This window comes from Onychomys torridus, chromosome 8, assembly GCF_903995425.1.
Source record: "Onychomys torridus chromosome 8, mOncTor1.1, whole genome shotgun sequence".
Lineage (NCBI taxonomy): Eukaryota > Metazoa > Chordata > Mammalia > Rodentia > Cricetidae > Onychomys > Onychomys torridus.
Genome location: NC_050450.1, coordinates 58,611,318 through 58,637,854, shown reverse-complemented (window position 1 = coordinate 58,637,854; position 26,537 = coordinate 58,611,318). Strand labels below are relative to the sequence as shown.

At 47.9% G+C, this 26,537-nt stretch overlaps 1 protein-coding gene across 1 annotated transcript; it reads left to right on the top strand.

Moving 5' to 3' along the window:
- Positions 1-1,316: 1,316 nt before the first annotated feature.
- Pelp1 (proline, glutamate and leucine rich protein 1) lies at positions 1,317-19,372 on the top strand. Its single transcript, XM_036197640.1, has 17 exons — positions 1,317-1,752; positions 4,921-4,985; positions 5,356-5,461; positions 9,908-10,057; positions 10,262-10,333; positions 14,257-14,316; positions 14,590-14,740; positions 15,053-15,182; positions 15,294-15,381; positions 15,727-15,815; positions 15,894-16,010; positions 16,122-16,269; positions 16,376-16,535; positions 17,047-17,102; positions 17,272-17,478; positions 17,589-19,076; positions 19,225-19,372. Exons 1-17 carry the CDS (start codon positions 1,504-1,506, stop codon positions 19,315-19,317), a joined length of 3,429 nt encoding a protein of 1,142 aa, XP_036053533.1. The 5' UTR covers positions 1,317-1,503; the 3' UTR covers positions 19,318-19,372.
- Positions 19,373-26,537: the final 7,165 nt, after the last annotated feature.

The following is a 26,537-nucleotide window of genomic DNA, read 5'->3' as shown; positions in this document are numbered from 1 at the left end:
GGCCTTATTAGGGAGCCTTTTTGGGCCCCCACAGTCAGCAGAATTGGAAGTCTGTGCAAAGGCCCTGAAATGGGAATAGACATTGCTGGAGGATGACAAAAGGCTAGTTTAGCTCAAGACTAGGGAAAGACAACAAAAACAAGCATTTCCCTACCCCCCAAACAGTCACAAAAGATCACAGGAAGAAGGGAGAAATGATGCTTGTGTAAGTTGAGGTCAGATCATATAGATTCTAGTATTTTCTTCTTAACGATATTAGGCCTGATTTGTAGTAAGCTGTGATGGCTCACACCTATAATGCCAGCACTTGAACTTGTGAGCCTGAGGCAGGAAGATTGCCACCATCTTGATGCCAGCCTGTCAAAAATCAACAACAACAAAGCAAGTAACTGATTCTTGTTAGAAAAGCCTAATTCGGTTACTGTGTGGAGTGCTTGTTACAGAGGAGAGAAGGTAATGAAGAGGCCTTTGGAAAGGTTTTAAGCGGTCAGGAGAGAGGGTGATGATACAGACATGGGTGGTATTAGAAATCGGAAGTGGAAAAAAATAACCCCGTTTGAGGTGTGTGTGTGTGTGTGTGTTTGTGTGTGTGTGTGTGTGTGTGTGTGTGTACATATATGCTTTTTGTTGTTTTAACTGGTGCTCAGGATTGAACAGAGGGGACTCCCTCATATTAAGTAAACACTCTGAGTTACACCCTCAGTCCAAGCTAATATAATTAGCAAGCAGAATCTCGGGACTTGAGAATTGGATAGGAAACTGAGAACATATATGGATATTGAATCTGAATCTAACCATTACTTACGTGCAGTTATTAAGGTGTTGGCTAGTGTATTAGAGAAACTTGGGGCAGCAGTTAAGTATTCAAGGATGCAATGATGAAATCATGGCACAGGCAATGAAGTTAATGGTCCCATTACTTGCAGAGGCCCACACTCTGTGAGTGTAAAAAGCCCTCCCTGGGCAAACCCTGCTCTTGCAAAAACCAAGTATATGTTTGTGTATAGACTAACGTAGACTAACGTAAGTACACAAATTACTGTCGGAGTGCCCGCCTTGGGGACAGAATGGCACTTCCCTTTTTTCTCCGTGGCATGTGCTCTGTCTGACTTGTTGTTGGAAATGCAGTTTAGAATGTCCCTGATTTCAGACTTGGGGGCTCGCTCTTTAGATACGATTACTGAGCCCTGGGGAGAGGAAGACCAGAAGCCTGGCTGGATTGAAATCTTTCAGACTCCCGCGCCTTTCCTGCGGACCACGTGTCTGGCCAGCGGAGCACCGCCTCCGCCCCGCCCTACGGCGCCTGTCCCGGGGCAAGCGGCTCCTTAGCCGCCTTGGCGCGGGCACCGCCCACATTGCGCATGCTCCCTCCTGCAGCAAGGGCGTCAGCCCCCATTCATCCCGCGCGCGGCCGCAGCCCCCTCCTCAAGACCCCTCCCCGAGGGGCGTGCGTCGCGCTTATGTTTGCGTCATCACGCTACGCCATTGCTCGAGCCTGGGAAGATGGCGGCAGCCGTTCTTAGTGGGCCCTCCGCGGGCTCCCCGGCTGGGGCTCCTGGCGGGACTGGGGGTCTCTCTACGGTGGGGTCGGGCCCGCGTCTGCGTCTGCTGCTGCTGGAGAGCGTTTCTGGGTTGTTACAGCCGCGAACGGGGTCCCCCGTTGCCCCTGTGCATCCCCCAATGCACTGGGCCCCACATTTGCCTGGGCTCATGTGCTTATTGCGGCTGCATGGGACAGTGGGTGGGGCTCAGGTAAGTCTGTAGCTCGCGCGGCCATCGTGGGAAGGCTGGTGAAGCTGCAGCTGTGAGCTTGAGGAGAGGAGAGCCGAGGGTGGAGAGGAGTCCTCACTTACCATTCGGGACGGGATTCACGTCTTTCATGAAACGCCGTTTCCCCAGGGAAAAATGAGGCCCTGTTTCTGTTAGGCCATTGATAGGCACAAAGAAATGACCAGTTCCATGCCAGGTCACTTAACTAGCTTTTCAGCATTTTTCTCTGGCCGAAACTTTTTTTGGGGGTGCTTTCCCTGGGGTAATTGAACACAGATATTTACTAGCTCTTAGCTGAGGACCTGATCCCCCATTAGACGCTTCAATTGCAGCCATGATGGAGATGCAAACTAAATGCTGTAACACAAAATTGAATCTGGAATGAAGCCCCTAACCCAGGATAGAGTATTTGAGGTTTCCCCGAAGGAACGGAAAATAAGGGTGGTAGGGGTTTAGATTTTGAAGGAAGGGGAGTAGATAAGAGTTGAGGCAGGAGAGGTAGGTAGGCAGGTAGTGGACAACGTTGTAGGCCTGGTTAGGCGCCTGTGCACAAAAAATTCACATGCATTCAAGTCCTGCAAGCTAGAAACCCGAGTGTCATCCTCGGTATGTGGTTCCTTACTTCATAAGCAGTCTGTGAAGTTCTGCCTTGTTTTCTTTTGGAGACAGGTCTCACTGTGTGGTCCTGACTGGTCTGGATCTTGTTGAGCTTTTAACTTCCGGTGCCTGGGATTGCTGGGATTGAAGGCAAATGCTGTCTTGCTCAGCTCTGTGTGCTTGTTGGTGTTGATGGGTATGGACAAGGATAGCACATGCATAAGTCAGAGTCCTGGGACAGCGGTCAGGTCCTCAAGTTCCTGTCACTTGACTAGGTCTCTTGGCCGTGGTGTAAGCCAGGCTAGCTAGCCCAGGAGCTTCTGTGAATGCTTTTACCTCCTGTTTCTCGATAGGGGATAGATACTAGGATGACAGATCTTATACTGCTATTATGTCAGGGTTCTGAGGATCAAACTCGGGTAGACAGGATTGTGTGGTGCTTTTATCGGCTACTCTCTCCAGACCTCAGTTGGCTGATTGTTTGGAATACTCCAGTTGTTGGCCCCATTAACACTGTTGTTTGTTTGTTTTAGAAATCCCTCTCATTTTACCAGTCACCTGTTTTTGTTCTGTTATAGATGTACACTGGCTAGTCCTTCAGGGAGCCCTGCACACATGTTTCCCCAATTGTTGTCAGTGAGACATTTTCTCTAATGTTAATGTCATCTTTACTGTTTCTGCTGTGGCACTATGGCTGTCACCTGGGCTGTGGGAACCCACTTGTGTTGCTTTAGTCTTACTGATGTTTTAAACACACACGCACGCACACACGCACGCACGCACGCACGCACGCACCCCACAGAGCAGAGAGAAGGAAGAGCAATCTATAGTAAGTAATGCACACAGTGCTTAGTCATATGTGAGGCATTATGGGAAAGTAGCTGTTGGGCAGTCTGGTCTTTGAAGATACCTTTTATTACCCTTTGTGTGTAGGGGTTGGAGCTGCATCATGGCTAAGGGAATTGAGTGGGTCTTTTGTTTGCCCTGGCAAACCCTGAGGTACTTGTGGCTTTTTTTTTCTTTTTAGATTTATTTTGTTTGTGTGTGTGTGTGTGTGTGTGTGTGTGTGTGTGTGTGTGATGTTTGCCTGCATGTTTGTATGTGCACTACATGTGTGCTGGTCCCATGGAGATCAGAAGGGCATTGGATCCTCTGGAACTGGAGTTGCAGATGGTTGTAAACCATGACATGGGTGCTAGCATTTGAACCTGTGTCCTCTTGAAGAGCAGCAAGTGCTCTTAACCATTGAGCTGTCTCTCCAGCTTTTGTTAAGGCATTTCTGGGTGGCCTAGGTCTTGCTCTGTAGACCAGGCTGGCCTTGAAACTCAGAGATCCACCTGCTTTTTTCCTCCCTGGTACTCATGGGATTAAAGGTGTGTGCCACAGGCTTCATCTGTGGGGTTTTGTTTTGTTTTGTTTTTGAGACAGGGTTTCTCTGTGTAGTCCTGGCTGTCCTGGAACTAGCTCTGTAGATCAGGTTGGCCTCAAACTCAGAGAGACCCACCTCCCATGTGCTGGGATTAAAGATGTGCGCCACCACACCTGGCTTCACCTGTACTTTGATGTAAGGTCAGGTGGGGAGTTTCCACTTGTGACAGGTCCTCCGAGCTCAATGTTTTGGATTTGGAACATTTTCATACTTCTAATTGTGAGTGGTCAGCCGTGTTTACCTTATGGATTTCTTATTTACACTTTCTTCCACCTAGGAAATAAGCTACCCAGCACCTAAAACAATGTTTCTCCTAAAGTAAACATTAAGCACACTATTAAACATGTACTGAATAAATTAATGAACAGTTTCTCCCACCTGAGTAGGGACTTTTTTTTTTTCAATATAAAAATTAAACACTCATTTATTTTGTATATGTACGGATGTGTGCATGCCATGATACACATGTGGAGGTCAGAGGACAACTTTTGGAGTTGGCTCTCCTACCACGTAGGTTCTGGGAGTCAAATGCAGGTTGTCAGGCTTTTTGAGCCATGTAGATGGTCCTGGGATCTTATTTATTTCATTCAGCTTCCTCTGACAGTGTCATGTAGAATGAGGCAGGCACTGGCGTTGGCCTTATTGTTGAAATCTAGTAGATGAGTTAGGCTGTTCTCTCTCTCTCTCTCTCTTTCTCTCTCGTGCATTGGTGTCTTGCCTCTACATGTATGTCTGTGTGAGGGTGTTGGATCCCCTGGAACTGGAGTCACAGACAGTTGAGAGCTGCCACGTGGGTGCTGGGAATTGAACTTGGGTCCTCTGGAAGATCAGCCAGTGCTCATAACCTCTGAGCCATCTCTCCAGTCCTGGGCTGGCCTCTTTTAGCTCTGTGTTTTTGTGTTTTCTTTTTTGCATGGGAGATGAGGGAGGAGGTCAGACAAGACAGAACTTGAGGAAACGGGCTGAAGGACAAACAGCTGTGACACAGGCTGATGGCCTTTTTGGACTCAGAAGGTGCACCTTCAGAAAACTTTAGGTGTAGGGACAGTGAAGGGGTTGGAGAATCTCTTCTGCATCTGTAGTGGCCTTTGCCTGATTGACTCCTGTTTTTCCTCCACTTCTAGAATCTTTCAGCTCTTGGGGCTTTGGTGAATCTCAGTAATGCACATCTTGGTTCCATCAAAACTCGGTAAGTTTTTAACCCTCTTTCTTCAGGATGGTGTAGGAAGTGGGTTGAGTGTGTATTTATGTATCCTTTGTCCCTACCTCATGGATTCAAGAGCTTTTTCCCATTCCAAGAGCTGTGGAGAGTTTTCCTTCTGTGAGCTCACTCAAATTAAACTCACATTTCCATCTCCTGGTCCCCACTGAGATTAGTCTGCTTCCTTCTTTGCCTGATGCTCTGCCTCAGCCCGGGTTCTCCCTGTGTCTCGGGAGAGAGGAACTACAGTAGATCTGGGGTGGAGTCTTCCTACAGCCCAGCAAGAACAAAAGAGCAGTCGGTGGGTTGCTCTGCAGTCTGGCCTCCACCACACACCTATCGCTGTCTCGTTTGGAAGGTTTGAAGGCCTGTGTCTGCTGTCCTTGCTGGTAGGGGAGAGTCCCACGGAGCTGTTCCAGCAGCACTGTGTCTCCTGGCTTCGGAGCATTCAGCAGGTGTTGCAGGTAAGGATCTGCTTCCCTCGGTCCTGCCCCCAGGATGGGTCCGGTGTGTGTGGACTTCAGCTTTGGGGACAGAGGAGATTAAGCTTCAGCTAGAGACCTCTCTAAATTTCCGAATCTGAGACTTACTTGACTTGGTTTGCCCTTTCGCACACTGGAACTGTCAGCGTCACTGGCTCCTTTCCTAAGGAGTGATGCTGCTCTGCAGTGTCTGTAAGTCCGTGTGTGTGTGTGTGTGTGTCCGTGTGTCCATGTGTGTCCGCCTATTGCTGTGTTACCCTTAGAGCATTTTAACCTCTCTCCCTAACACCCCTGTGCCCGCTGACTTAGTTACTGTGTAAGCAAGGTGTGTGCTAAACTTCGTAAGAGCCTCTTGGACTCCACTTGGATGGCTCTTAAGTCTGTATAGGGACTGGGATATTTTTTTATAGACCATAGTTTGCAGATAGCAATGTAGCCATGGAGTTTCTGTTGAATTCTGTGTTTCAGTCCTGTAAAAATGGGAAAATTCTTAGCTTCTGGGCCATGTAGAGTCATATCCTCGCATGGCCCAGTTTGCAGATTTCTAGTTTAACAGCAGTCACTTGAACTGAGACTGGTTCAACTGACTGCAGGGACACCTGTTACAGTAAAGACGAGTTCTCTGAGAATGTAGCCTGGGACTCCGACCCCCACTTAGGGTGCTGTGGATTTAGGGGTAGGGCCAGAAGTTTACCAGTGCTTTTTTTCTGTTCCTATCAGTAGTTAATTGGGCTATACAGTGTTCTAAGAGTGTAAAAGCTCTGTAGAAGAGAAAGCTGATCATTTGAAGAATGGTAACCATGGTAACCCTGGCAAGTTGGGGTTGAGATGCAATTGGGGAGGTAGATTTAGGAGAACCAGCCATAGGCTTTTTTTTTGTTTGTTTGTTTTTTGTTTTTTGAGACAGGGTTTTTCTGTGTAGCTTTGGAGCCTGTCCTGGAACTTGCTTTGTAGACCAGGCTGGCCTTGAACTCACGGAGATCACCTGTCTCTGCCTCCCTAGTGCTGGGACTAAAGGCGTGTACTACCACCTGGCTTCAGCCATAGGCTTTTATTTTTTTGGAGCTGAGGATCGAACCCAGGGCCTTATACTTGCTAGGCAAGCACTCTACCACTGAGCTAAATCCCAACCCCAGGCTTTTATTTTATAAGGAATTTGGCCTTTATTCTCTGAGTAGTGGCAATTCATTAGAAGTTCTAAGTAGATTTCTTGCCGCTATAACACAATGCCTCAGATTGAGATATAGAACAGGTTTATCTGAATCATGGTTCTAGAAGCTGGACCATGCAAGTTGAAGGAGAACCATCTCTTGAGGACCTGCTTGCTCCATTATAACATGGTGCATGGCATCAGTGGGATCTGGGGGTGGGAATGAGTGAGTGAGTGAGTGTGTGTGTGTGTGTGTACGTGTGTACGTGTGTGTACACGTGTGTACGTACCAAGCGTCCCTCTGTAACAGATCTGCTCCTCTGGTAACTTGTCTCTGACTCAGTCAGTGAAATATGCTGCCTCAGCACTGTTGTGTTGGGGTGAAGAATCCAGTAGATGTGATTTGGAGACTGTAGAAACCATAGTGGTCACAGTGAAGTATATCACGAATCTTAAAATCAGGGTGAAAGCTGAAAGGTAGAGAAGCAGAACAGCCAGCTACTAGCTTACCTCAAGAGAGTGAGTTCCTGTTTCCACACGCCTTATATACCTTTCTGTGTCCTGCCATGTTACTTCTTGGGACTAAAGGTGTGTGCCACCACTGCCTGACCTCTGTGTCTAATCTAGTGGCTGGCTCTGTCCTCTGATCCCCAGGTAAGCTTTACTGGGGTACAGAACATATTGCCACAGTGCAGTGGTGGGAATGACATCTTCCTGTTTGAAATTTCACTCTGGGTTCTGGGTGAAGAAAGGAGCAGTAAGGAGAGGAAGAAGAAGGACCGGGAGGTGGCTGGAAGGGAGAGGACAGGAAGAAGAAGGCCGGGAGATGGCTGGAAGGGAGAGGACAGGAAGAAGAAGGCCGGGAGATGGCTGGAAGGGAGAGGACAGGAAGAAGAAGGACCAGGAGATGGCTGGAAGGGAGAGGACAGGAAGAAGAAGGACCAGGAGATGGCTGGAAGGGAGAGGACAGGAAGAAGAAGGACCAGGAGATGGCTGGAAGGGAGAGGACAGGAAGAAGGACAGGGAGATGGCTGGAAGGGAGAGGACAGGAAGAAGGACAGGGAGATGGCTGGAAGGGAGAGGACAGGAAGAAGAAGGACCGGGAGATGGCTGGAAGGGAGAGGACAGGAAGAAGAAGGCCGGGAGATGGCTGGAAGGGAGAGGACAGGAAGAAGGACAGGGAGATGGCTTGAAGGGAGTTGAGGACCTTGGCAGGAGCCGGGACGAGGAGGCGGTGGTGGAGCTGATAGAGGTCGGTAGTGTGACAGAGCCCCCTGAGCAGTTGCATGATTGACTGGCTCTAGGGAGAAGACATGACCAACGTGGTTTGTGGCCTTCAGAACCTTGGAAGGCAGTCAAGACTCAGGGAATAAAGGAAAACACTGGAGTGTTGAGTAGGAGCCTTTTCAGTAAACGTCCTTTTGATGTGACCAGGAGCTGGAAGAGGGCTTCTGTTGCTGTGCTTTACCAGGGGAGTTATCTGTCTAGCCAGGAGTGAAGATGGGGTTGGGTTTGGTCTGTGGCCTTGCCAGCTTTGCTGAGTGTCAGTGGAGGAGGAGTTTACGGAAAAGGCTGAGACTGACACAGCAGGCCCCCGAGATAACCAGGATTGTGAGTTGGATGGAACCCAAAGGAAGAGGGAGGAGCAATTAAGATTGTGGGTTGGATGGACTCCAGGGGGATCACTTCTGTTTATCTTCCTGGGGTGACCTCTGTTTATAGTCTTGAAGTGGCACCGGGCTGACCCAGAGTCATTTACAGTCCTAGTTAATGAGACTAGTGAATCGGTTTTGAAGAGCTGTACACACAGCTGGATTGGGTTGGGATGAGAAGCAGCTTGGAGAAGAGGGATGGAAGTGAGGGAGATACAAGATCCTTTCAAGATTCTGATCATCAGAGGAGCCAGAATTGGGCAGTTCTTGGGGTTTGGGGGTAGAGTTTTGTATTTGCTCAAAGACTTCCTAACATGGGAACCACTGAGCCTGTGCACATGTCAGTGGGAAGAGAAGAAAGATACTGAGCCCAGGAAGGGTCATGTATGGCCAGGAGGAGAGGAAAGGAGGCCAGGAAGGCAGGGTGAGGATGCTTACGTTTTCAGGTTTGGGAGTGGGAAGCTAAGGTAGTCCCGGTCTTTGGCTTCAGTTTTTTCCTGCCAAATTGAAGGCAAGGCCATGCAGGGTGGCCATGCAGGGTGGATGACTGTGTGTGTGTGTGTGTGTGTGTGTGTGTGTGTGTGTGTGTGTGTGTGTGTATGTGTGTGTGTGTGTGTAGTGGGGGGATTGGGATTTGCAGGTTCAGTGGAGAAAGCTAGCTGGAGAGAAATGTAGTAGGATTGCTGGACAGTGTTGAAGGCCTGTTTGTAGTTCGTGGGCCCAGCTAGTCTTGCTTTTTAAAATTAAGGAATTTATTTGTCAAGATGGCTTAGTGAGTAAAGCTACTTGCTGCCTAGCCCAGTAACCTTAGTTCGGTCCTGGACATGATGAAGGAAGACTGACTCCTGAAAGTTGTCCTCTGACTTCTTGCTCCTGCCTTCACAAGTCAGTCTGTCGATCAGTCAGTCAGTAAGAGAAGAAGAAGATAGAAAACGAATTCTTTCTGAGATAAGATAAAACCCAGGCCACCCTCCTGCCTTAGCCTCTTTGATAGGTAGGCCTATAGGCACAACAGGTGCCTGGCTGTTCATAGTTTCTTAGTTAATATTCTCCTCTGGGTTGTTGGCACATAGTCTCCTCTGGTTTAGAAGAAGGTGTATGCCAAGTGATTTTTTTTTTTTATTCCCCCCTTCAGGTTCTTGTTAATTTTCCAGAAAAGTCCTGAAACAAAGTAGCTTTTCCCCATGAATTCCAGGGTGGGTGTGAGTTACACTTGGAGAGATGGGGCAGAGAAATATAGTATGGGAGATAAAGACCTTTGAGATCTAAACACTCAGGTCTTTTAGGTGTGGCTTTGTTACTTTTTTTCTTCAAACAGCTTTCCTGCGACCCAGATACATTTTTGTAATTTATTATTTTTGAGGTTCTAGGGATGGGACCCATTACCTCATGCATTCTAGGCAAGTGGACAGCCCAAGTTTTCCAGACACTAGCTACTAAAATATAAACATGTCCTTTCTACAGACACATATGTTCCTTTTGTAACTTCTTCTTGTTGATGGTAAATGTGACGGTGATATTAACATTAACTGTGGTGTTTCTTGAAAGCCCTGAGGTGTTGTACCCCATGACCCTCTCCCTGTGACAGTGAGGGTAAGGTTTGCAGCATGGTGCCTTTGCTTTTAGTCCCAGGACTCACCACCCACCATGGAGCTGGCTGTCGCTGTCCTGAGAGATCTGCTCCGATATGCATCCCAGCTTCCGACGCTGTTCCGGGACATCTCCACCAACCACCTTCCTGGGCTTCTTACTTCCTTGCTGGGCCTCAGACCAGAGGTGAGACTTTGCAGTTCTGGCTTTTATATTGTTTGGATTAAATAATGTTATGGGAACTGCTTAGAGAGTAGGACTTCGGAAGGGTGAGGATAAGAAAATAGTGACTGACTATTCAGGATAAGAGATCGTAGGGGCCAGGGAGGAGACGGAAGAGCATGTCTGGGCTGTTGATGCTTGGCCTTCTGATATCTGCTTTTCCCACAGTGTGAGCAATCAGCTTTGGAGGGAATGAAGGCTTGTGTGACCTATTTTCCTCGGGCCTGTGGCTCTCTAAAAGTGAGTACTTATGAAACTGTGATAGCTCTCCACCTTAGGTTCCGTCTCTGCCATTTCTAAGCTCTTATTGCAACAACATTGGGTAATGATATTACATGGAGTACTCATTTAGTCCTTACTGCAGCTGGAGTTTCCTGGTCCTCCTGGCCCACAGTCGGGACAGGTCTCTCCCCTCCAGTCTGCAGCCAAGAAAACACACAGAGACTTACAGTACTTATAAACTGTATGGCTGTGGCAGGCTTCTTGTCATCTAGTTCTTATATCTTAGATTAACCCATTTCTATTAATCTATACCGTGCCACGTGGCTCGTGGTTTACAGGTACTTTACATCCTGCTCCTCATGGTGGCAGCTGCCAGCATCTCCTCACTCAGCCTTCCACTTCTCTCTGTCCTGCCTATACTTCCTGCCTGGCTACTGGCCAGTCAGTACTTTATTTATTAACCAATCAGAGCAACACATTCAGAGCACACAGAACATCTCATAGCACCTCACAATGAAGATATTACTGTAAATTACCTGCCTAAGATGAATAGGGCTTGGCATGTGCCTTTCTTTTTTTTTCTTTTTTTAATATGGAGCTGAGAATCGAACCCAGGGCCTTGCGCTTGCTAGGCAAGCGCTCTACCACTGAGCGAAATCCCCAACCCCGAGTGTGTCTTTCTAATGCTAGGGCCCATAAACTCCTTTCTCGTCTCTCCCTCTCTCACACCCTTTTACTAATTTTTAAATTTAGATTTATTTTTTAAAAAACTATGAGTATTTTGCTTGAATGTTTCTCTATGAGCCACACATGTCTCTGGTGCCTGCTGAGGCCAGAAGGTGTTGAGTCTTCTGGAACTGGAGTTAACAGATGGTTGTGAACTGCCATGTGAGTGCTGGGAACCAAACCAGAGTCCTCTGCAAGAGCGACCAGTGTGCCTAACAGCTGAGCCATCTCTCCAGCCCTCCTACCTCCCCCCTTTCTAATGACTGCTCGACCACTGAGCTGCCCTTCAGGCTCCCCCCCCCCCTCCCCGTCTGCCTGGTGGATCTTTAGGATGCTTTTTTTGCTGCTGTCCTGCCTGTTCCTGAAGCAGTAAGAGTTCCCGTCAGGAAGAAGGATGCTAAAGAGACCCACCCTCGACCCCCCTTTATTTCTGGCTTTGGTTTTTCTGGTTTCAGCTACCCTTGTTCAGGCAGAAATGGTAGCATGGCTTTGTCATGGAGAAGGTGCTGGCCACCAGGCCTGTGGTGCCTTGTCAATTTCACTCAAAGAAGACTTGCTCTTACAGCCCATCCTAGCATGTCGGCATTTCCCCTTTCCCACTAAGTTAGGAACTTTAAGCCTTTTCACTTAAAGAAAGTGCTGTACAGCTTCTCTTTGGCAAGCCTGAACTGACAGCATTTGAGCTCATCATACAGTAAAGAAGGGTTGTTTGGACACAGCACTGTGGTGCTGTAATGCCTGACAGTGCAGAGAGCAGCTATGAGGCCGAGAAAGAACGAAGTGTACAACTCCAGAGCAGTCTCTGGTTACAATCGTGGGTTACTATCAGAAGGTGTTAAGTTCTTATTGTACCCAGTTTGTGACTTAAACTTTATGATAGGTTAGTGTGTATAGGAAAATTGGGAATTTATGGTTTCAACAGTCTACTGGAGGTGTTGATACATATTACTAATGGATAAGGGTTGTGTGCCACCAACTAGTTACCTATAATATGTGAAGTCTCAAAGCAGGTATTTCTCAGTGAACATATTTGTATTGATTCTTTGATTTTCATATGGGTGCTCTTAATCACAACTAATAGAAATTATAAGTGATCAGGACAGGATGTTTGTTTTTTTCTTTTCTGCTGTGGAGTGAGCTCAATCCAACCACTTAATTATATCCTCAGCCATCTCAGAGTTACAGTTTAAATTCATAAAACAAAAATGAATGGAATTACAAACATTCTCTTTCAGTTAAAGTGTTTTGAAATAGTTTAAAAATTACAGAATAGAGCTGGCAAGATGGTTTAATGTGTAAGGCACTTGCCACCAAGTCTGATGACCTGGGTTTGATTCCCAGAACCTATGTTGTGGAAAGAAAAAAATCAACATTGGGCTGGAGAGATGGCTCAGTGGTTAAGAGCACTGGCTGTTCTTCCAGAGGTCCTGAGTTCAATTCCCAGCAACCACATGGTGACTCACAACTATCTGTAATGAGATCTGGCGCCCTCTTCTGGCCTGCAGGCACACATGCAGGCAGAACAGTGTAGTATACATAATAAATAAATACTTTTTTAAAAAGAAAAAAAGCAACACCTATGAGGCACGCATGTGCAAAAACACAAAAATTAAAAATAAATCTTTTAGAATAGGATATATAAATTTATTAACAGGTTAAATAAGAGCTTTAAGAAAATTCGTATATGCCTATGTTCCCTTTGTGCACATGGGAAGTTGGAGAGTAACTTTTAGGAGTAGATCTCTTACCATGGGCTCTGGTCATTGGGCTTATGTAGCAAACACTTTGGATGATCTGTCTTGTCAGCTCAGGTCATGCTTTAAAGTAGTAATTTTAAGGTAGAGAACATTCCTTCAGTGACTAGGAGAAATATAGAAGTAAAAGTTGTGTTATTGACCTGTCCTTCAGGGACTCTGTAGGAGTATATGGTACCCCTAAAAGCCACAGGGATGCTCAGGGAGCAAGAACTGCCCTGGTTTCCCTTGGGGTGTTGTACCTGGTGAGTTTAAAGGAAGTAGTCATGAGCCCCAGATGGTCACTGCGGCAGATCTGCAGTCTACTGGTGTGAGGTCAGCAGGGTCCTGGGTTAAGCAGGCTAGATGTAGGGAGCTGATCTTCCTAAGAAGTTGTGGGAAGCACATGTCAGGATTGCCCACAGTGAGGAACTAGGAGGGAAGGGAGAAGTGGGAACTCAGGGTGACTGGTATGAGAAAATGGTACCCACTGTCAATGGGTACCATGGCAGCCTAGAATTACAATTCACTGTAGAACTAGGTCTTGTTAAATCTGTGATTTGAATTTGTGATGCATGCAGTTGATGTGTTAAGGTCTGTTACAATGTGAAAAGGAAGAAATGAGTTCATTGCTGACAGTCATTGGTCCTGTTGGTAAGCATATTTGTTTGCATTTCACATTGAGAGAGCCAGGTGTGATGGTGTACGCCTTTAATCCCAGCACTTGGGAAGGCAGAGGCAGGTGGTTCTCTGTGAGTTCAAGGCCAGCCTGGTCTCAAAGAGAGTTCTAGGATAGCCAGAGCTGTTACATAGAGAAACCCTGTCTCCAAAACAAAAGCAAAACAAAAAAACAAAAACAAAAGAATAAGAAAAACTGGAGAGATATACTATATTTTACTTAGTTACTGAAAGTAATGATGGATTTCCCCAGTATTACTTGTGTATTCACAAGCCCCCTTTTCTACCCCAAATCAGTTGTGGACCTTAGGCTGAACACTTAGTCCTCACCCTCTCCTATCAGACAGAGGGTTTGCTGACAGACAGGTGTTAGCTCAGCTTTGCTGCCTATGCTCTGCCCCTCGACAGCCTGTTCTTGTGACCCAGTCATCCCTCGGGCAGTGCCTTCATTTTAGCCTGGATCCTTATTTCTGTATCTCAGCTCGTAGAGTTGACTGCAGGTAGTTGTTTACTGCCTGGCTTTACAGAAAAGGACTGTCGTTTGCAAACACTAGCAGAGGGAGCCCAGTTGTTTTTGGGGGCAGGGGCCAGGCTGTTTCACCCAGGAAGGAGACTAAGAACCAGAGCTCATGTTCAGAGTGTCTCTCTACCACAGAACTGCACCTGCTAATACCTGTCCCTGCCCCATGGATGCCTGACGCTTCCTGTGTCTATAGGAGAGCAGAATCTCAGGTGGAGAGGATGCTGTGGAGGATCTTGTCACTGTCACTGCCTGGTAACCTCTTCCCTTCTCCCCTCCTCCAGGGCAAGCTGGCTTCCTTTTTCCTGTCTCGATTAGATGCCTTGAACCCTCAGCTCCAACAGGTAAAGGGAAGGGAGAGGCACAGAGCCCAGGGGTTCTGACCTGGGCTCTCCTTTAGGGCTCACTCTTAGGCATTATTTGTTAGAGCACTTGGACCCTCTTCTTGCTTTCTTCCCGTTAACGTACACGATTCCTGTTTTCGTGCTCTTGGAGACTCGTGCCTCCCTGTCCCGTGAGCTCTTGTTCTTGTTGATCTGTATCTCTCTGGCATTAGTGGGGTGGGAGACCTGGGGCTGAGCTAGTTCCTTTCTGACCAGCTTTCTGCCCTTTTGCAGTTGGCCTGTGAGTGTTACTCCAGGCTGCCCTCGTTAGGTGCTGGCTTCTCCCAGGGTCTGAAGCACACGGAGAACTGGGAGCAGGAGCTGCGCAGCCTGGTGGCCTCACTGCACAGCTTGCTGGGGACCCTGTATGAGGGAGCAGAGACCGGTAGGGACTTTGTGGTCAGAAGACGGATGGGCTTCCGCGGGCTGTGTGGCAGAAGGGAACTGGAGGGTGGTCCAGAGAGGCAGGACAGTGGGTTTCTGGGCGTCAGGGATGAGAGGATAAGTGGGTCATCTACCGCCAATGAGAAAGGATGGGGACTGGAGAGATGGAGTTTAGAACCTTGACTGCTCTTCCCGAGGACCGGGGTTTGAGTCCCAGCACCCACCTGGCAGCGCACACAAATGAAAAAGGAGCGGGGGGGGGGGGGGGGGGGGGAGAAAGACAGAGTGGACAGGTGCTTGTGTTGCTGCCCAGCCCCTGTGCAGAGTGAAGGCCCTGGAGTAGAGATGCTGCTTTCCCAGTCAGAAGATGGTAACACTCATGTCCTCCTCCAGCTTCGGCAGAGGTTTTCAGGACTGGCCCGTTGCCTGGGGCTCATGCTCAGGTGTGTAGGTATTGGAGGGAATGGTTGTCTTGGGGCTGGAGAAGTTGAGGTGGATGTATGGAGTCAAGCTGGGGTGACTGCTCTGAGGTTCTCTTTGCTCTTGTTCTGTAGCTCTGAGTTTGGGGCTCCTGTGTCCGTTCCAGTGCAGGAAATCCTGGACCTCATCTGCCGGATCCTCAGCATCAGTAGCAAGAATATTGTGAGTGGACTTTGTCTTCCACTTGTAACCTTGCTTAGGACCCTGGGCATCTGGACAGCACCCACAATGTCATCTCTGAAACTGTGTCCTTGACATGTGTGGCTGTCAGTGGACTCGCTCACACAGAGCAGAGCCACCTGTGGCCAGTGCAGAGAGTGAATTTGGGGGTGAGCCATGGCATTGTTGAAGGGCTCAGCTGCCCTCTCCTGCAGGATGGGAGCCAGGTTTGGGTCAAGTTGGCCAGGGAGTGGGCCCATGTTGTACAGTCTGATGCACCTGCTCTTTCTGTCTTTCTTGGGTTCTCCTTTCCTTTTCCCATCTTTGTTTTGCTGAATTTTTCTTCAGAACTTGCTTGGAGATGGTCCCCTCAGGCTGTTGCTGCTGCCCTCTATCCACCTTGAAGCCTTGGACTTGCTCTCTGCACTGATCCTTGCGTAAGTGGGATTGTCATGGTGTGGAGAAGGGAACGAACATACTGGAAATGAAGGCCACTGTTCCATCTCTGCCCCCAGGTGTGGAGGCAGACTCTTGCGTTTTGGGGCCCTGATCAGCCGCCTGCTTCCCCAGGTCCTCAGCACCTGGAGCACCGGGAGGGATACTCTGGCTCCAGGCCAGGAGAGGCCCTACAGGTGATTGTCCGGGAAGGGCATAGAGTGGAGAGGGCAGTGAGAATACAGGTGCCCCAGGGCTCTGGCCTGTCAGTCCTTATTTATACCCTGCTCTCCTTGCTCCTGCTCCAGCACCATTCGGACCAAGGTGTATGCTATCTTAGAGCTGTGGGTGCAGGTTTGTGGGGCCTCAGCAGGGATGCTCCAGGGAGGAGCCTCAGGAGAGGCCTTGCTCACCCACCTACTCAGTGACATCTCTCCACCAGCGGATGCTCTGAAGGTGAGTGAGACCTTGGCTCCTGTTCCCCCAGCTCCTGTGCCTGTTTCCTGACTGTCCTGACTTCCTGTTTGCCTGTACGCGTGACTGTGTTTCCTTTTACCACAAGCTGTGTGGTCCCAGAGGAAGCTGTGATGGAGGTTTGCAGAGTGGGAAGCCAAGTGCCCCGAAGAAGCTAAAGCTCGATGTGGGAGAAGCTTTGGCCCCCTCCAGTCACAGGAAGGGAGACAGGAACGCCAACAGCGATGTCTGTGCAGCTGCGCTGCGAGGTGGGTTGACGGGAAATGAGAAGCCAAACCCGTTGGAGAGAGCTTGCAGGGCAGACAGTCGTGCTGCCTTCCGATTGGGGATCTGGTAGTTTTTCCTGACCTTCCAAGGTCTCAGTTGAATTTACTTAAGCACTTCACACGTGCACTGTGTGTGCCAGGGGCACTACGAGCACTGGGGGTCCATGGATCCATGTCAGTGGAGTTCATGTACCCTGCAGAGCAGGATGCTTGGGGGCTTCTCTGCGCCCAGTGCATCTGGGAATGCCGGCAGAGGTTAAGTGCATGCCATGCAGTTAGTCGATGGCTTTCCTTTGGGTCCATGTATTCTATCTGCTATCTCATTGTCAAGTATAAGATAGACATCGATAATGTCATCCCATTTTATACCAGTGGAAGGAAATGGAGAGGGTAAATGCCTTGCCCAGGGTAGGCAGTGGCAGAACTGGGGGTTCCTGTTGGCCTGTGTGTCTTTGCATTTCAGTCCGCCTCTGACATGCCATTCTGTTCTCAGGCCTCAGCCGGACCATCCTCATGTGTGGGCCTCTCATCAAGGAGGAGACTCACAGGGTTAGTGGAGATGGTCCTCATGGAGTCTGGGGAGGGGGCCGCTGCCCTCTGTGCTTGCTTGGGAGTGTTTACCCTAGAAGTGGGCCCATGAAAACCTGGGAACAAGGGCCTGGCCTTGAAGGGTTGGGGGCTCTCGGTGACATTTCTAGACTGATTGTTTTCTTTTCAGAGACTTCATGATCTTGTCCTGCCCCTGGTCATGAGTGTCCAGCAGGGAGAGGTTCTAGGCGGCTCCCCTTACAACAGTTCCTGCTGTCGCCGAGAGCTCTACCGCCTGCTGCTGGCTTTGCTGCTGGCGCCTTCCCCACGCTGCCCGCCTCCTCTTGCCTGCGCCCTGAAGGCTTTCTCTCTTGGCCAAGGGGAAGACAGTCTTGAGGTAATTGCTCACTGGCCAGATCTTTCTTTGATTCCGGGGTTCTTTTGTTCTGATGCTTGCCGTGTGAGATCCTGTGTTCCTGATGCTCTGGCCCTCTCTTCCTTCCTTAGGTTTCCTCTTTCTGCTCCGAAGCACTAGTGACCTGTGCAGCTCTCACACACCCCCGAGTTCCTCCCCTGCAGAGCTCAGGCCCTGCCTGCCCCACCCCTGCCCCTGTGCCTCCTCCTGAGGCCCCATCTCCATTCAGGGCCCCGCCCTTCCACCCTCCCGGTCCCATACCCTCCATAGGTGCTATGCCATCTCCAGGCCCAGTCCCTCCAGCAGGCCCCTTGCCCTCAGCAGGCCCCATTCCCACAGTAGGCTCAATGTCCTCATCTGGCCCTATGCCATCCACAGGCCCAGTGCCCCCTCGACCTGGGCCTCCAGCAACAGCCAACCACTTAGGCCTCTCTGTCCCGGGCCTGGTGTCTGTCCCACCCAGGCTCCTTCCTGGCCCTGAAAACCACCGTGCAGGCTCCAGTGAGGATCCTGTCCTTGCTCCTAGTGGGACCCCTCCACCTAGCTTACCTCCAGATGAAACTTTTGGTGGGAGAGCACCCAGGCCAGCCTTCGTCCACTATGATAAAGAGGAGGCGTCTGATGTGGAGATCTCCTTGGAAAGCGACTCTGATGACAGTGTGGTGATTGTACCTGAGGGGCTTCCGTCCCTGCCGCCTCCACCGCCATCAGGCAGTCCTCCCCCTGTGGCTCCTACTGGCCCACCAACAGCCTCACCTCCTGTGCCAGCCAAGGAGGATTCTGAAGAGCTGCCTGCAACTCCAGGGCCTCTGCCCCCACCTCCGCCCCCTCCGCCACCTGTTTCCGGTCCTGTGACACTTCCACCACCCCAGCTGGTCCCTGAAGGGACTCCTGGAGGAGGAGGACCCGCAGCCATGGAAGAAGATTTGACAGTTATTAATATCAACAGCAGTGATGAAGAGGAAGAAGAGGAGGAGGAAGAGGAGGAGGAAGACGAAGACGAGGAGGAAGAAGAAGACTTTGAGGAAGAGGAGGAAGATGAAGAAGAGTATTTTGAAGAGGAAGAAGAGGAAGAGTTTGAGGAGGAATTTGAGGAGGAGGAAGGTGAATTAGAAGAGGAAGAGGAGGAGGAGGAAGAGGAGGAGGAGGAAGAGTTGGAAGAGGCAGAAGATATGGAGTTTGGTTCAGTCGGGGGAGAGGTAGAAGAAGGTGGACCTCCACCCCCAACGCTGCCCCCTGCCCTGCCACCTACAGACTCCCCGAAAGCACAGCCCGAGGCAGAACCTGAACCTGGGCTCTTATTGGAAGTGGAAGAGCCAGGGGCAGAGGAGGTGCCAGGGCCTGAGACGGCTCCCACCCTGGCCCCTGAGGTGCTCCCCTCCCAGGAGGAGGTGGAGCAGGAGCGGGGAGGCCCTGCAGCAGGGTCTCCTCAGGAGCTTGTTGAAGAAGAGCCCTCTGCTCCTCCTGCCCTGCTGGAAGAGGGCACTGAGGGTGGAGGTGACAAGGTGCCACCCCCACCTGAGACACCTGCAGAGGAAGAGATGGAGGCAGAAACAGGGGCTGCAGCTCCCCAGGAGAAGGTGAGGGTCAGCCAGGGAGGGCACGGGTGGGGCGTTGGGGTGGGCTGGCCAGAGACTGCAGTTGCTTCTGTAAAGGGAGATCTTTGCTCCAGCCTGACCTGATCTCCTGTGTGTGTGACTTTGAATTTTGTGTCTTTGTCCCTACAAGGAGCAAGATGACACAGCTGCCATGCTGGCCGACTTCATCGACTGTCCCCCTGATGATGAGAAGCCACCACCTGCCATAGAGCCCGACTCTTAGCCCCTTCTGCACCCTGACACTTTGTATCCAATAAAGTTATGTCTGTAGATATTTATGTTGCTCTTGGCTCTGGCCACACTGGTCCCTGACTAGAGCTTGAGTGAGTGCTGGGGTTTACTGCATCCTCTGTAGCTGGCTGTTGTCTTCACTACCCTGAAGAAGAACCTTGGCTTCAAGAAGTAGCTGACTGTCCTGTCAGTGAGTGTTGGACTTCTCAATTCTTGTCCTCTGTTGTTTACTGTAGGAGCTTGCTATGTGTTCCAGGCTGGCCTGAATTCATCATCTTGTGTCAGCCTCCCTTGTCCCAAGGGCTGAGGTTGTAGATGTGCCTCCTCCCCCCAATCCCTCTGCTTTCTAATATCATGTGAGCTGAATTGCCTGAGGGTGATGCTACAGAGAGCTGTGTTTTGCTTTTGAGTTTATAGTGCAAGGCTAGCATTTTGAGGTTATCAGTTGAACTAATTTTTAAAAACTTGAATGGGTTTAAAAAATCCTCCCCAAGTTATTTGAAAAATTATAAGCCCCTAGAGAAATTGTTAGAATATTTAACCTCTTCCCATATTCACCACTTACCAGTATTTAACCATATTAGCTTTTCTCTTGCCTCCATAGACCTGTATCTGTAGATAGACCTGTATATACTTAAATAACCTTAGCCGTCTATGTATTATGTTGTTGAACTCAGAGAGTAAGTTGGAGATATCATAGCCTTTCCCCCCTAGATCTTCCCTGTTACATGAGATTAAGAACATAATACTGGGTGGGCAGTAGTGGCACATGCCTTTAACCCCAGCACCAGGCAGGATCTCTGAGAGTTTGAGTCCAGCCTGGTCTACAGAGCAAATTCAGTACATCTAGGGCTACACAGAGAACCCTATTTTGAAAAACCAAAAGAAAGAAAGAAAAAACAAAAACAAAAACCAATACTGGATGTTGGAGAGATGGTTCAGCAGTTAAGAGCAATGGCTGCTTTTCCAGAGAACTCAGCTTCAGTTTCTAGCACCCACATGGCAGCCCACAGCTGCCTGTAACTTTAGTTTCAGGGGATCTGACACCCTCTTCTGGTCTCCATGGACACCGGGCTAACAAATGGTACATAAATATATATGCAGGTAAGACACCTATACACATAAATTAAAAAACACACTGACCCCCCCCCCCAAACAAACAACCATGGCTGGAAATGTACTCAGTTGTAGAGTACTTACCTAGGGTGCATGAAACACTGGATTCAACCCCCAGTACCACATGGTGCTGCACAACAACACATCAGGCATATTGATGCACACTTTTAATCTCAGCACTCAGATGCTAGAGGCTGGTGGTCAGAAGTTAGTCACTCTTGGCTGCACTGTGAGTCTGAGGCTAGCCTAGGTTACAGGACACCCTATCTCAGCCCCTATACCCAAACAAACAGTCTAACAAAAACAGAATTATCAAACCTAAGAAGAGCTCCAGCTATTCATTAGTCAGGTGGTTCCTGACTTCAGAGTTTGACTTGACAGTGTGCAAAGCGTAAAGATGACGGGTGTTTCCACTTTTAGTCCAGTATTCAGTAAATCACATGAGATGCTCGGCACTCGATTACCAAATATGCCCAGCTGTCAGTGTTGTGAATGTGCCTGAGTAGGCCAGGCTATGGTGTTGGGTAGATTGGGTGTAGTAAGGGGAGTATCTTCAAGCTTATGATCAGTTTATTGTAATTCCATTATCAGGAAGGTTGTATTGTCCAGATGGTGACAGTCACGAAGTTCTTCATAAAATTCATGGCTGGGTATTTTTCTCCCCTGTGGGTCAAGAGTTTTTATTTGATGGAGATGCCCATTGTAAGGATTACTAATGGTGATACTCTAGTGATTCTCTTGGAAAGAGCCTGATACCTGGAAACTGCCATAGGAATAGACTAGAACAGGGTTTTTCTGGTTTAAATGATATTCTGGGTAGATAATATGTTACTTTAAGAGATCCGAGGAGGTTTGTTGAGAAGTCTTCGGACCTCAGTCTCTATTAGGTTGTCCCCAGGAACAGTTGGCTCAGTGTTGATGTATTCTAGAGATGGGTGCATTTGTAAGCAATTTTGTATAAACATGCTTTCTTGAATTGTATGTAATGACAAGGCACCAGGCCTGTCCCCTGTCCCCTCTTGACACTTTCATTGTTTCTTATTGGCAAACACTCATAGCTCCAAAGATGCTATAACCAGGTCTCATAGTTTTATGACAGCCTCTTCTACTGCTATATGTATATTTTTGGGGGGCGCAGGACATCTACAAGATGTCACAAAGATGGTACAGATGAGTAGAGGTGACACAGATCTCTTCACCCGTTTCCCTCTGTGGTTCCATTTTACCAGATCACAACACAGTGTGAAAACCAGTTTTAAAATCTGATGTTCTAGTGATGGAGCCATGCTTTCTGCTCTGGAGATGGACTTGCACTACCTGCAGTCTGGAGATGTGTTTGCTGACGAATAATAAAGTCTATGTTAATGCAATGGGAAAGTAAAGCAAGGAAAGGAGGTTTAGTCTTGTATGTGAGTGATTTTGTTTGTTTTTAAAACAAATTGAATTAGAACATTGTTCTGTGTACCAGTGAACTATATCCCGTGTGTGTGTGTGTGTGTGTGTGTGTGTGTGTGTGTGTGTGTGTGCGCGCGCGCGCGCTCGCACAGGTTCTCCAGAGGCCAGAAGTGTAGGATCTTGTGGAGCTGGAGTTACCAGGGGGGTGTGCTGGGAACTGAACTCTGGTTCTCTGAAAGGACAGTAAGCGCTCTTGACCGTTCAGCTATCTCTTGACCGTTCAGCTATCTCTTGACCGTTCAGCTATCTCTTGACCGTTCAGCTATCTCTTGACCGTTCAGCTATCTCTTGACCGTTCAGCTATCTCTTGACCGTTCAGCTATCTCTTGACCGTTCAGCTATCTCTTCAGCCTGGCGATATTTAAAAGCCTTGGGTGAGATTATTGGAAGGACCTCGTTCGTGTGTTTCCAAAGACTTTGATGATGCTGTGTTCTTTTAATATTAATACTTTTATGGTTTTAGTTTTTGGCTTTTAAACTTTTTACCTAATGCAAAGTATAAGGTACAAGTCAAATCTTAGTATTTTAAGCAAATGTCATTTTGGAAATAAGCATCTTTGCATACTTTGAAAGCTGCCCCCCCCCTATATATAGTTGGAATTCCTATCTAGGTTTATTTCTTGTGTTCTGTTTTCATTGATCTGTGTACACACTTATTGTGCCTTTATGATGTGTCTAAAGATCTGGTAGGATGAGTAGTGTAGTTTTTCTTTCTTTTTTTATTTTCTATTTTTCTTTTTTTTTTCCGAGACAGGGTTTCTTTGTGTAGCTTTGTGCCTTTCCTGGAACTCACTCTGTAGACCAGGCTGGCCTCGAACTCACAGAGATCCGCCCGCCTCTGCCGGAGTGCCCGGCATTTTTTGTTTTCTAAGGCAAGGTTTCTCTATGTAGCTGCCTTGACTGTCCTGGAACTCAATTTGTAGACCAGGATGGCCTTGAACTTACAGTGATGTGCCAGTCTCTGCCTCCCGAGTGCTGGGATTATAAAGGCATGCACCACAAATTGTTTGTTGTTTGTCTTTTTTTTTTTTTAAAGATTTATTTTATGTATATTGGTATTTTGCCTGCATATATATCTGTGCATGATTTTGTGCCTGGTGCCCAGACAGGTCAGAAAAGCATGTCAGGTCTGTTGGAAGTGGGGTTATAGACAGTTGTGAGCTGCCATGTGGGTGCTGGGAATTGAACTCCAAAAGAACAGCAAGTGCTCTTAACTACTGAGCCATTTTTTTTTTAAATAAAAATTTACTTAGGTATACAGTGTTCTGGCATGTATGCCTGCACGCCAGAAGAGAGCACCAAATCTCATTACAGATGGTTGTGAGCCAGCATATGGTTGCTGGGAATTGAACTGAGGACCTCTGGAAGAGCAGCCAGTGCTCTTTACCACTGAGCTATCTCCAATCCCCAAATACTGAGCCATTTTCTTCAGTCTGGAAGAGTAGATTCTTAAGGTGTGTTTTGCCTTGGCTTATGAGGGAAAAGAGTACTTGGTAAGGGCCAGACTGGGACAATAGTTGTTGATAATGTGGTCTCTCAGGTTAGGCCGGGGCTTCTGGGTTGGTAGTGAAGGGAGTAATAACAGTCTGTGGGCCACATCAAGCTCTTCATTAGTCTTTTAGAGTGGGCTGGCCAGGGGAGTGAGTGTTAGGATAGTTAAGTTGTTTACATGTTCAGTAATCATTCTGGATGGGTTAACAAGTCACATTGCCGAGATTTTTCTGGGATGCTGCACACTTCTCAAAATATAGGCCACAACATTTGGAAGTTAGAAGGCTGATCTTTAGATTCATCAGACATACAGAAATTTTAAAAAAAAGTCATGAGTGTGTAGCCCAGTGGGGAGCACTTTGCTTGATTCCACACAGCACCACCAAAACCAACAAAAACGCCTAGGTGGAGCAGTCAGACTACCATCTTAGGGCCCTTCAGCTTTATCACCACGGGAGGACATCACAGAAGTAGAGATGGCAGAGGAGGTACAAGGGGGAGTCACATGGTGTGTGTGTCTTGTATGTTATTATAGGACCAGCCTTAATAATACACCTTCCAGGGGCTCAGAAAAGAAACTACAAATGGCGAGAACTATTTTTGGGAGAAGAATCTAAGTAGACTCTTTGTCTACTTTATTCCTCTGGGATAAAATCCCGTCTACACAGCTTCAGTTCTGTTCTCGTGCCTAGATCCTTTCTTGCCTGATTTCTCTTTGTATTTATTTACTGCTCCCTCTAAGTTCTATCTTAATTCTCTCATGTTAATTCTGCCTTATCTACATTCTTATCCATCTAGTTCCTGCCCATCTTAGCTCCTCTCCCATCTCCTTTTTCTTCCTTATCTTGTTCTTCCCCATCTGGCTCTTCCTCATCTTCCATCTCGTTCCTCTAGTCCTCTCTTCCAGCCCTTCAATCTAGTTCTTCCCATCTAGTTTGTTCCTCTCCAGTTCTTACCCATCTAGTTCTGTTCTCTTTCTCTCTCCTCCTCTCAGTCTCCTTATTCTCTCAGTTCTCTCCAAGTCTCCCAGGAAGCCAGTTATAAACCCAAGCAATAGCAATCCTCTGACAAAGCAAGGTCACCAGGCTTGAATTCTTATGGGGTCATAAAGTCAGGTAAAAATTTTCCTCAGGCAGTGACCACTAGGCTTTCTTTTCCAACCAAAGGGGAGTAGTAAAGGAGGAGGTCAATTGAGAGCTAATGATCGGTTAGTATATCAAGAAGAGGATCTATGTGCAAAGTCTATATTCCTAGAAGTAGTTAGGGAAGAAGTTAGGAGTCTATAATGTTAGTAATAGAAAAGGAGGGTCTCAGATTGCACAAGAAATGAGCCTCCACAAGGGTGTTACCTTAGTTCAGGAGTTCGTTTGACCTTGGTAAGTATTTTAGATAAATACACTGTTAGAAGTTCTTGGAAGCACTCAGCATTACAAGAAAATCACTGTAGGAATCAGCTAACATGTACACAAAAGCTAAAATATCACCAAGACTTCTTTATGAAGCCATGGCTTGACCTTTGGAGAAGTCCTTGACTTTTCCAAGTAGTAGCTTGTGTGATAGGAGCTGAATTCCATTGTGTTTTCCTGAGGCTTGCAGCATGTGTTTGTGTTTAGCACACAATTCAGATCTATACCTTCTAACTAAAAAGGTTACCTGTCAGACAAGAATGGCACAAATGTCAGCTAAAGATTCCGGTTGTGGCAGAATTGGTAGACACTCTGGCTTACCCCAATTATCTAGCCACATTGCCAAGCAACCAAACTAGACTTTGTGGCCTTGACCACTGAAAAATGATGAAGACAAAGTCTAGTTGCTGTGTCACGTGAGTTCTTACAGATGAGGCTGCATGGGTTGACAGCTGCAGTGGAGCCCACCATTCATGCTTTGTGGTCTGATGGCAGCAGATACATGAAGAGATAGATGGGCAGGGGAGCCAGGAATTGACTGGATTGCAGGCAGAACAAAAAGAACATTTGGGATTGGTTGTGGCCATGTCATTAATTGGCAGTCAGTAGAAAACTGAATTAAACTAATATAAAGCAGCATTTCAGGAGCTACTGTCCTATTGTTTTTCATGATGCCCATACAATGGCTTAAAATATATTGTTAATAATTTAATCAGAGTCATTTTTGTGTGTGTGCTTCTGAGATGATCACACAGTGGTCTAGAGCACTATGTAGACCAGGCCAGCCTTGAACTCACAAAGATCTGCCTGCCTGGGATTGAAGGTGTGCCCTTCCCTCAATGCTTCTTGGAGGCACACCTCTCCTAGCCCCCTGGCTGATATGTCCTGGTCACCCAGGAATTCTCTTTGCCATCATTCTTGGTTGCTTCTACCTTTCTGCTTCCTGGACTGTGAATCATCGGGTTCTTTATGTCAGCAGAGCGCAGCCTCTAGTGACTTCTTGAGAAAGGATGTGTAGGAGGCAAATGGCTTAGTTCTCCATGTTCTGGGAGTGTTCTTTCCCTCACATTTCCTTGACTGGTTGGTCAGATACAGGGATGTGTGGCCAGAAACTAATGTCCCTCAAGATTCTGTAGACATGTCCTCATTTTTCTAGCATCTAGTGTTACAGTTAAGGAATCTGATGTCATTTGACTCAGTTTTCATGTGGTCTGTTTCCTTTCTGGATGCTTTTGGGTTTTTTGTTTGTTGTGGCTGTGTTCTGAGAGTTCATACTGTTGGCATCTGATGGGTTAATTCAACCACAGCTAATATTCTCAGTTCTTACTTACAGGTTTCCTCTCCTTCTCTCCTCCAGGAAACACTGTCCCTTCAGTGTTTTATTTCAGAGACACCCACTGGTTTTTCTTACTGTTTGTCCCCTGTTTTCTATTTATTTGTCCTTTTCTGGGAGATGTCAACAGCTTTCTCTCTGAGGCATCTTTAGAAATTTATCTTCTGCTATCAATTTTTTATTTCTGAGACCTGACTCATACATTCTCTTTCTCACTGTCCTTCCCTCCCTCCTCTTCTTGTTCCTGTAATGTCCTCTTCTAGGCAATATCCTCTTATCTCTTCATACCCCCCCCCCACACACACACAGGGGTTCTCTGTGCAGCTTTGTGCCTTTCCTGGATCTTGCTCTGTAGATCAGGCTGGCCCCACCACCCGGCTGTCTCTTCATGCTTTAATGATCGTGTAAAAG

What these genes read in the sequence shown, in the direction of transcription:
- Pelp1 (XM_036197640.1), top strand. Translation starts at nt 1,504, where the DNA reads ATGGCGGCAGCCGTTCTTAGTGGGCCCTCCGCGGGCTCCCCGGCTGGG. An exon ending in TGCTGGGCCTCAGACCAGAG is followed by an intron (nt 10,058 to 10,261) that starts GTGAGACTTTGC and finishes CTTTTCCCACAG; the next exon opens with TGTGAGCAATCAGCTTTGGA. An exon ending in GTATGAGGGAGCAGAGACCG is followed by an intron (nt 14,741 to 15,052) that starts GTAGGGACTTTG and finishes GTTGCTGCCCAG; the next exon opens with CCCCTGTGCAGAGTGAAGGC.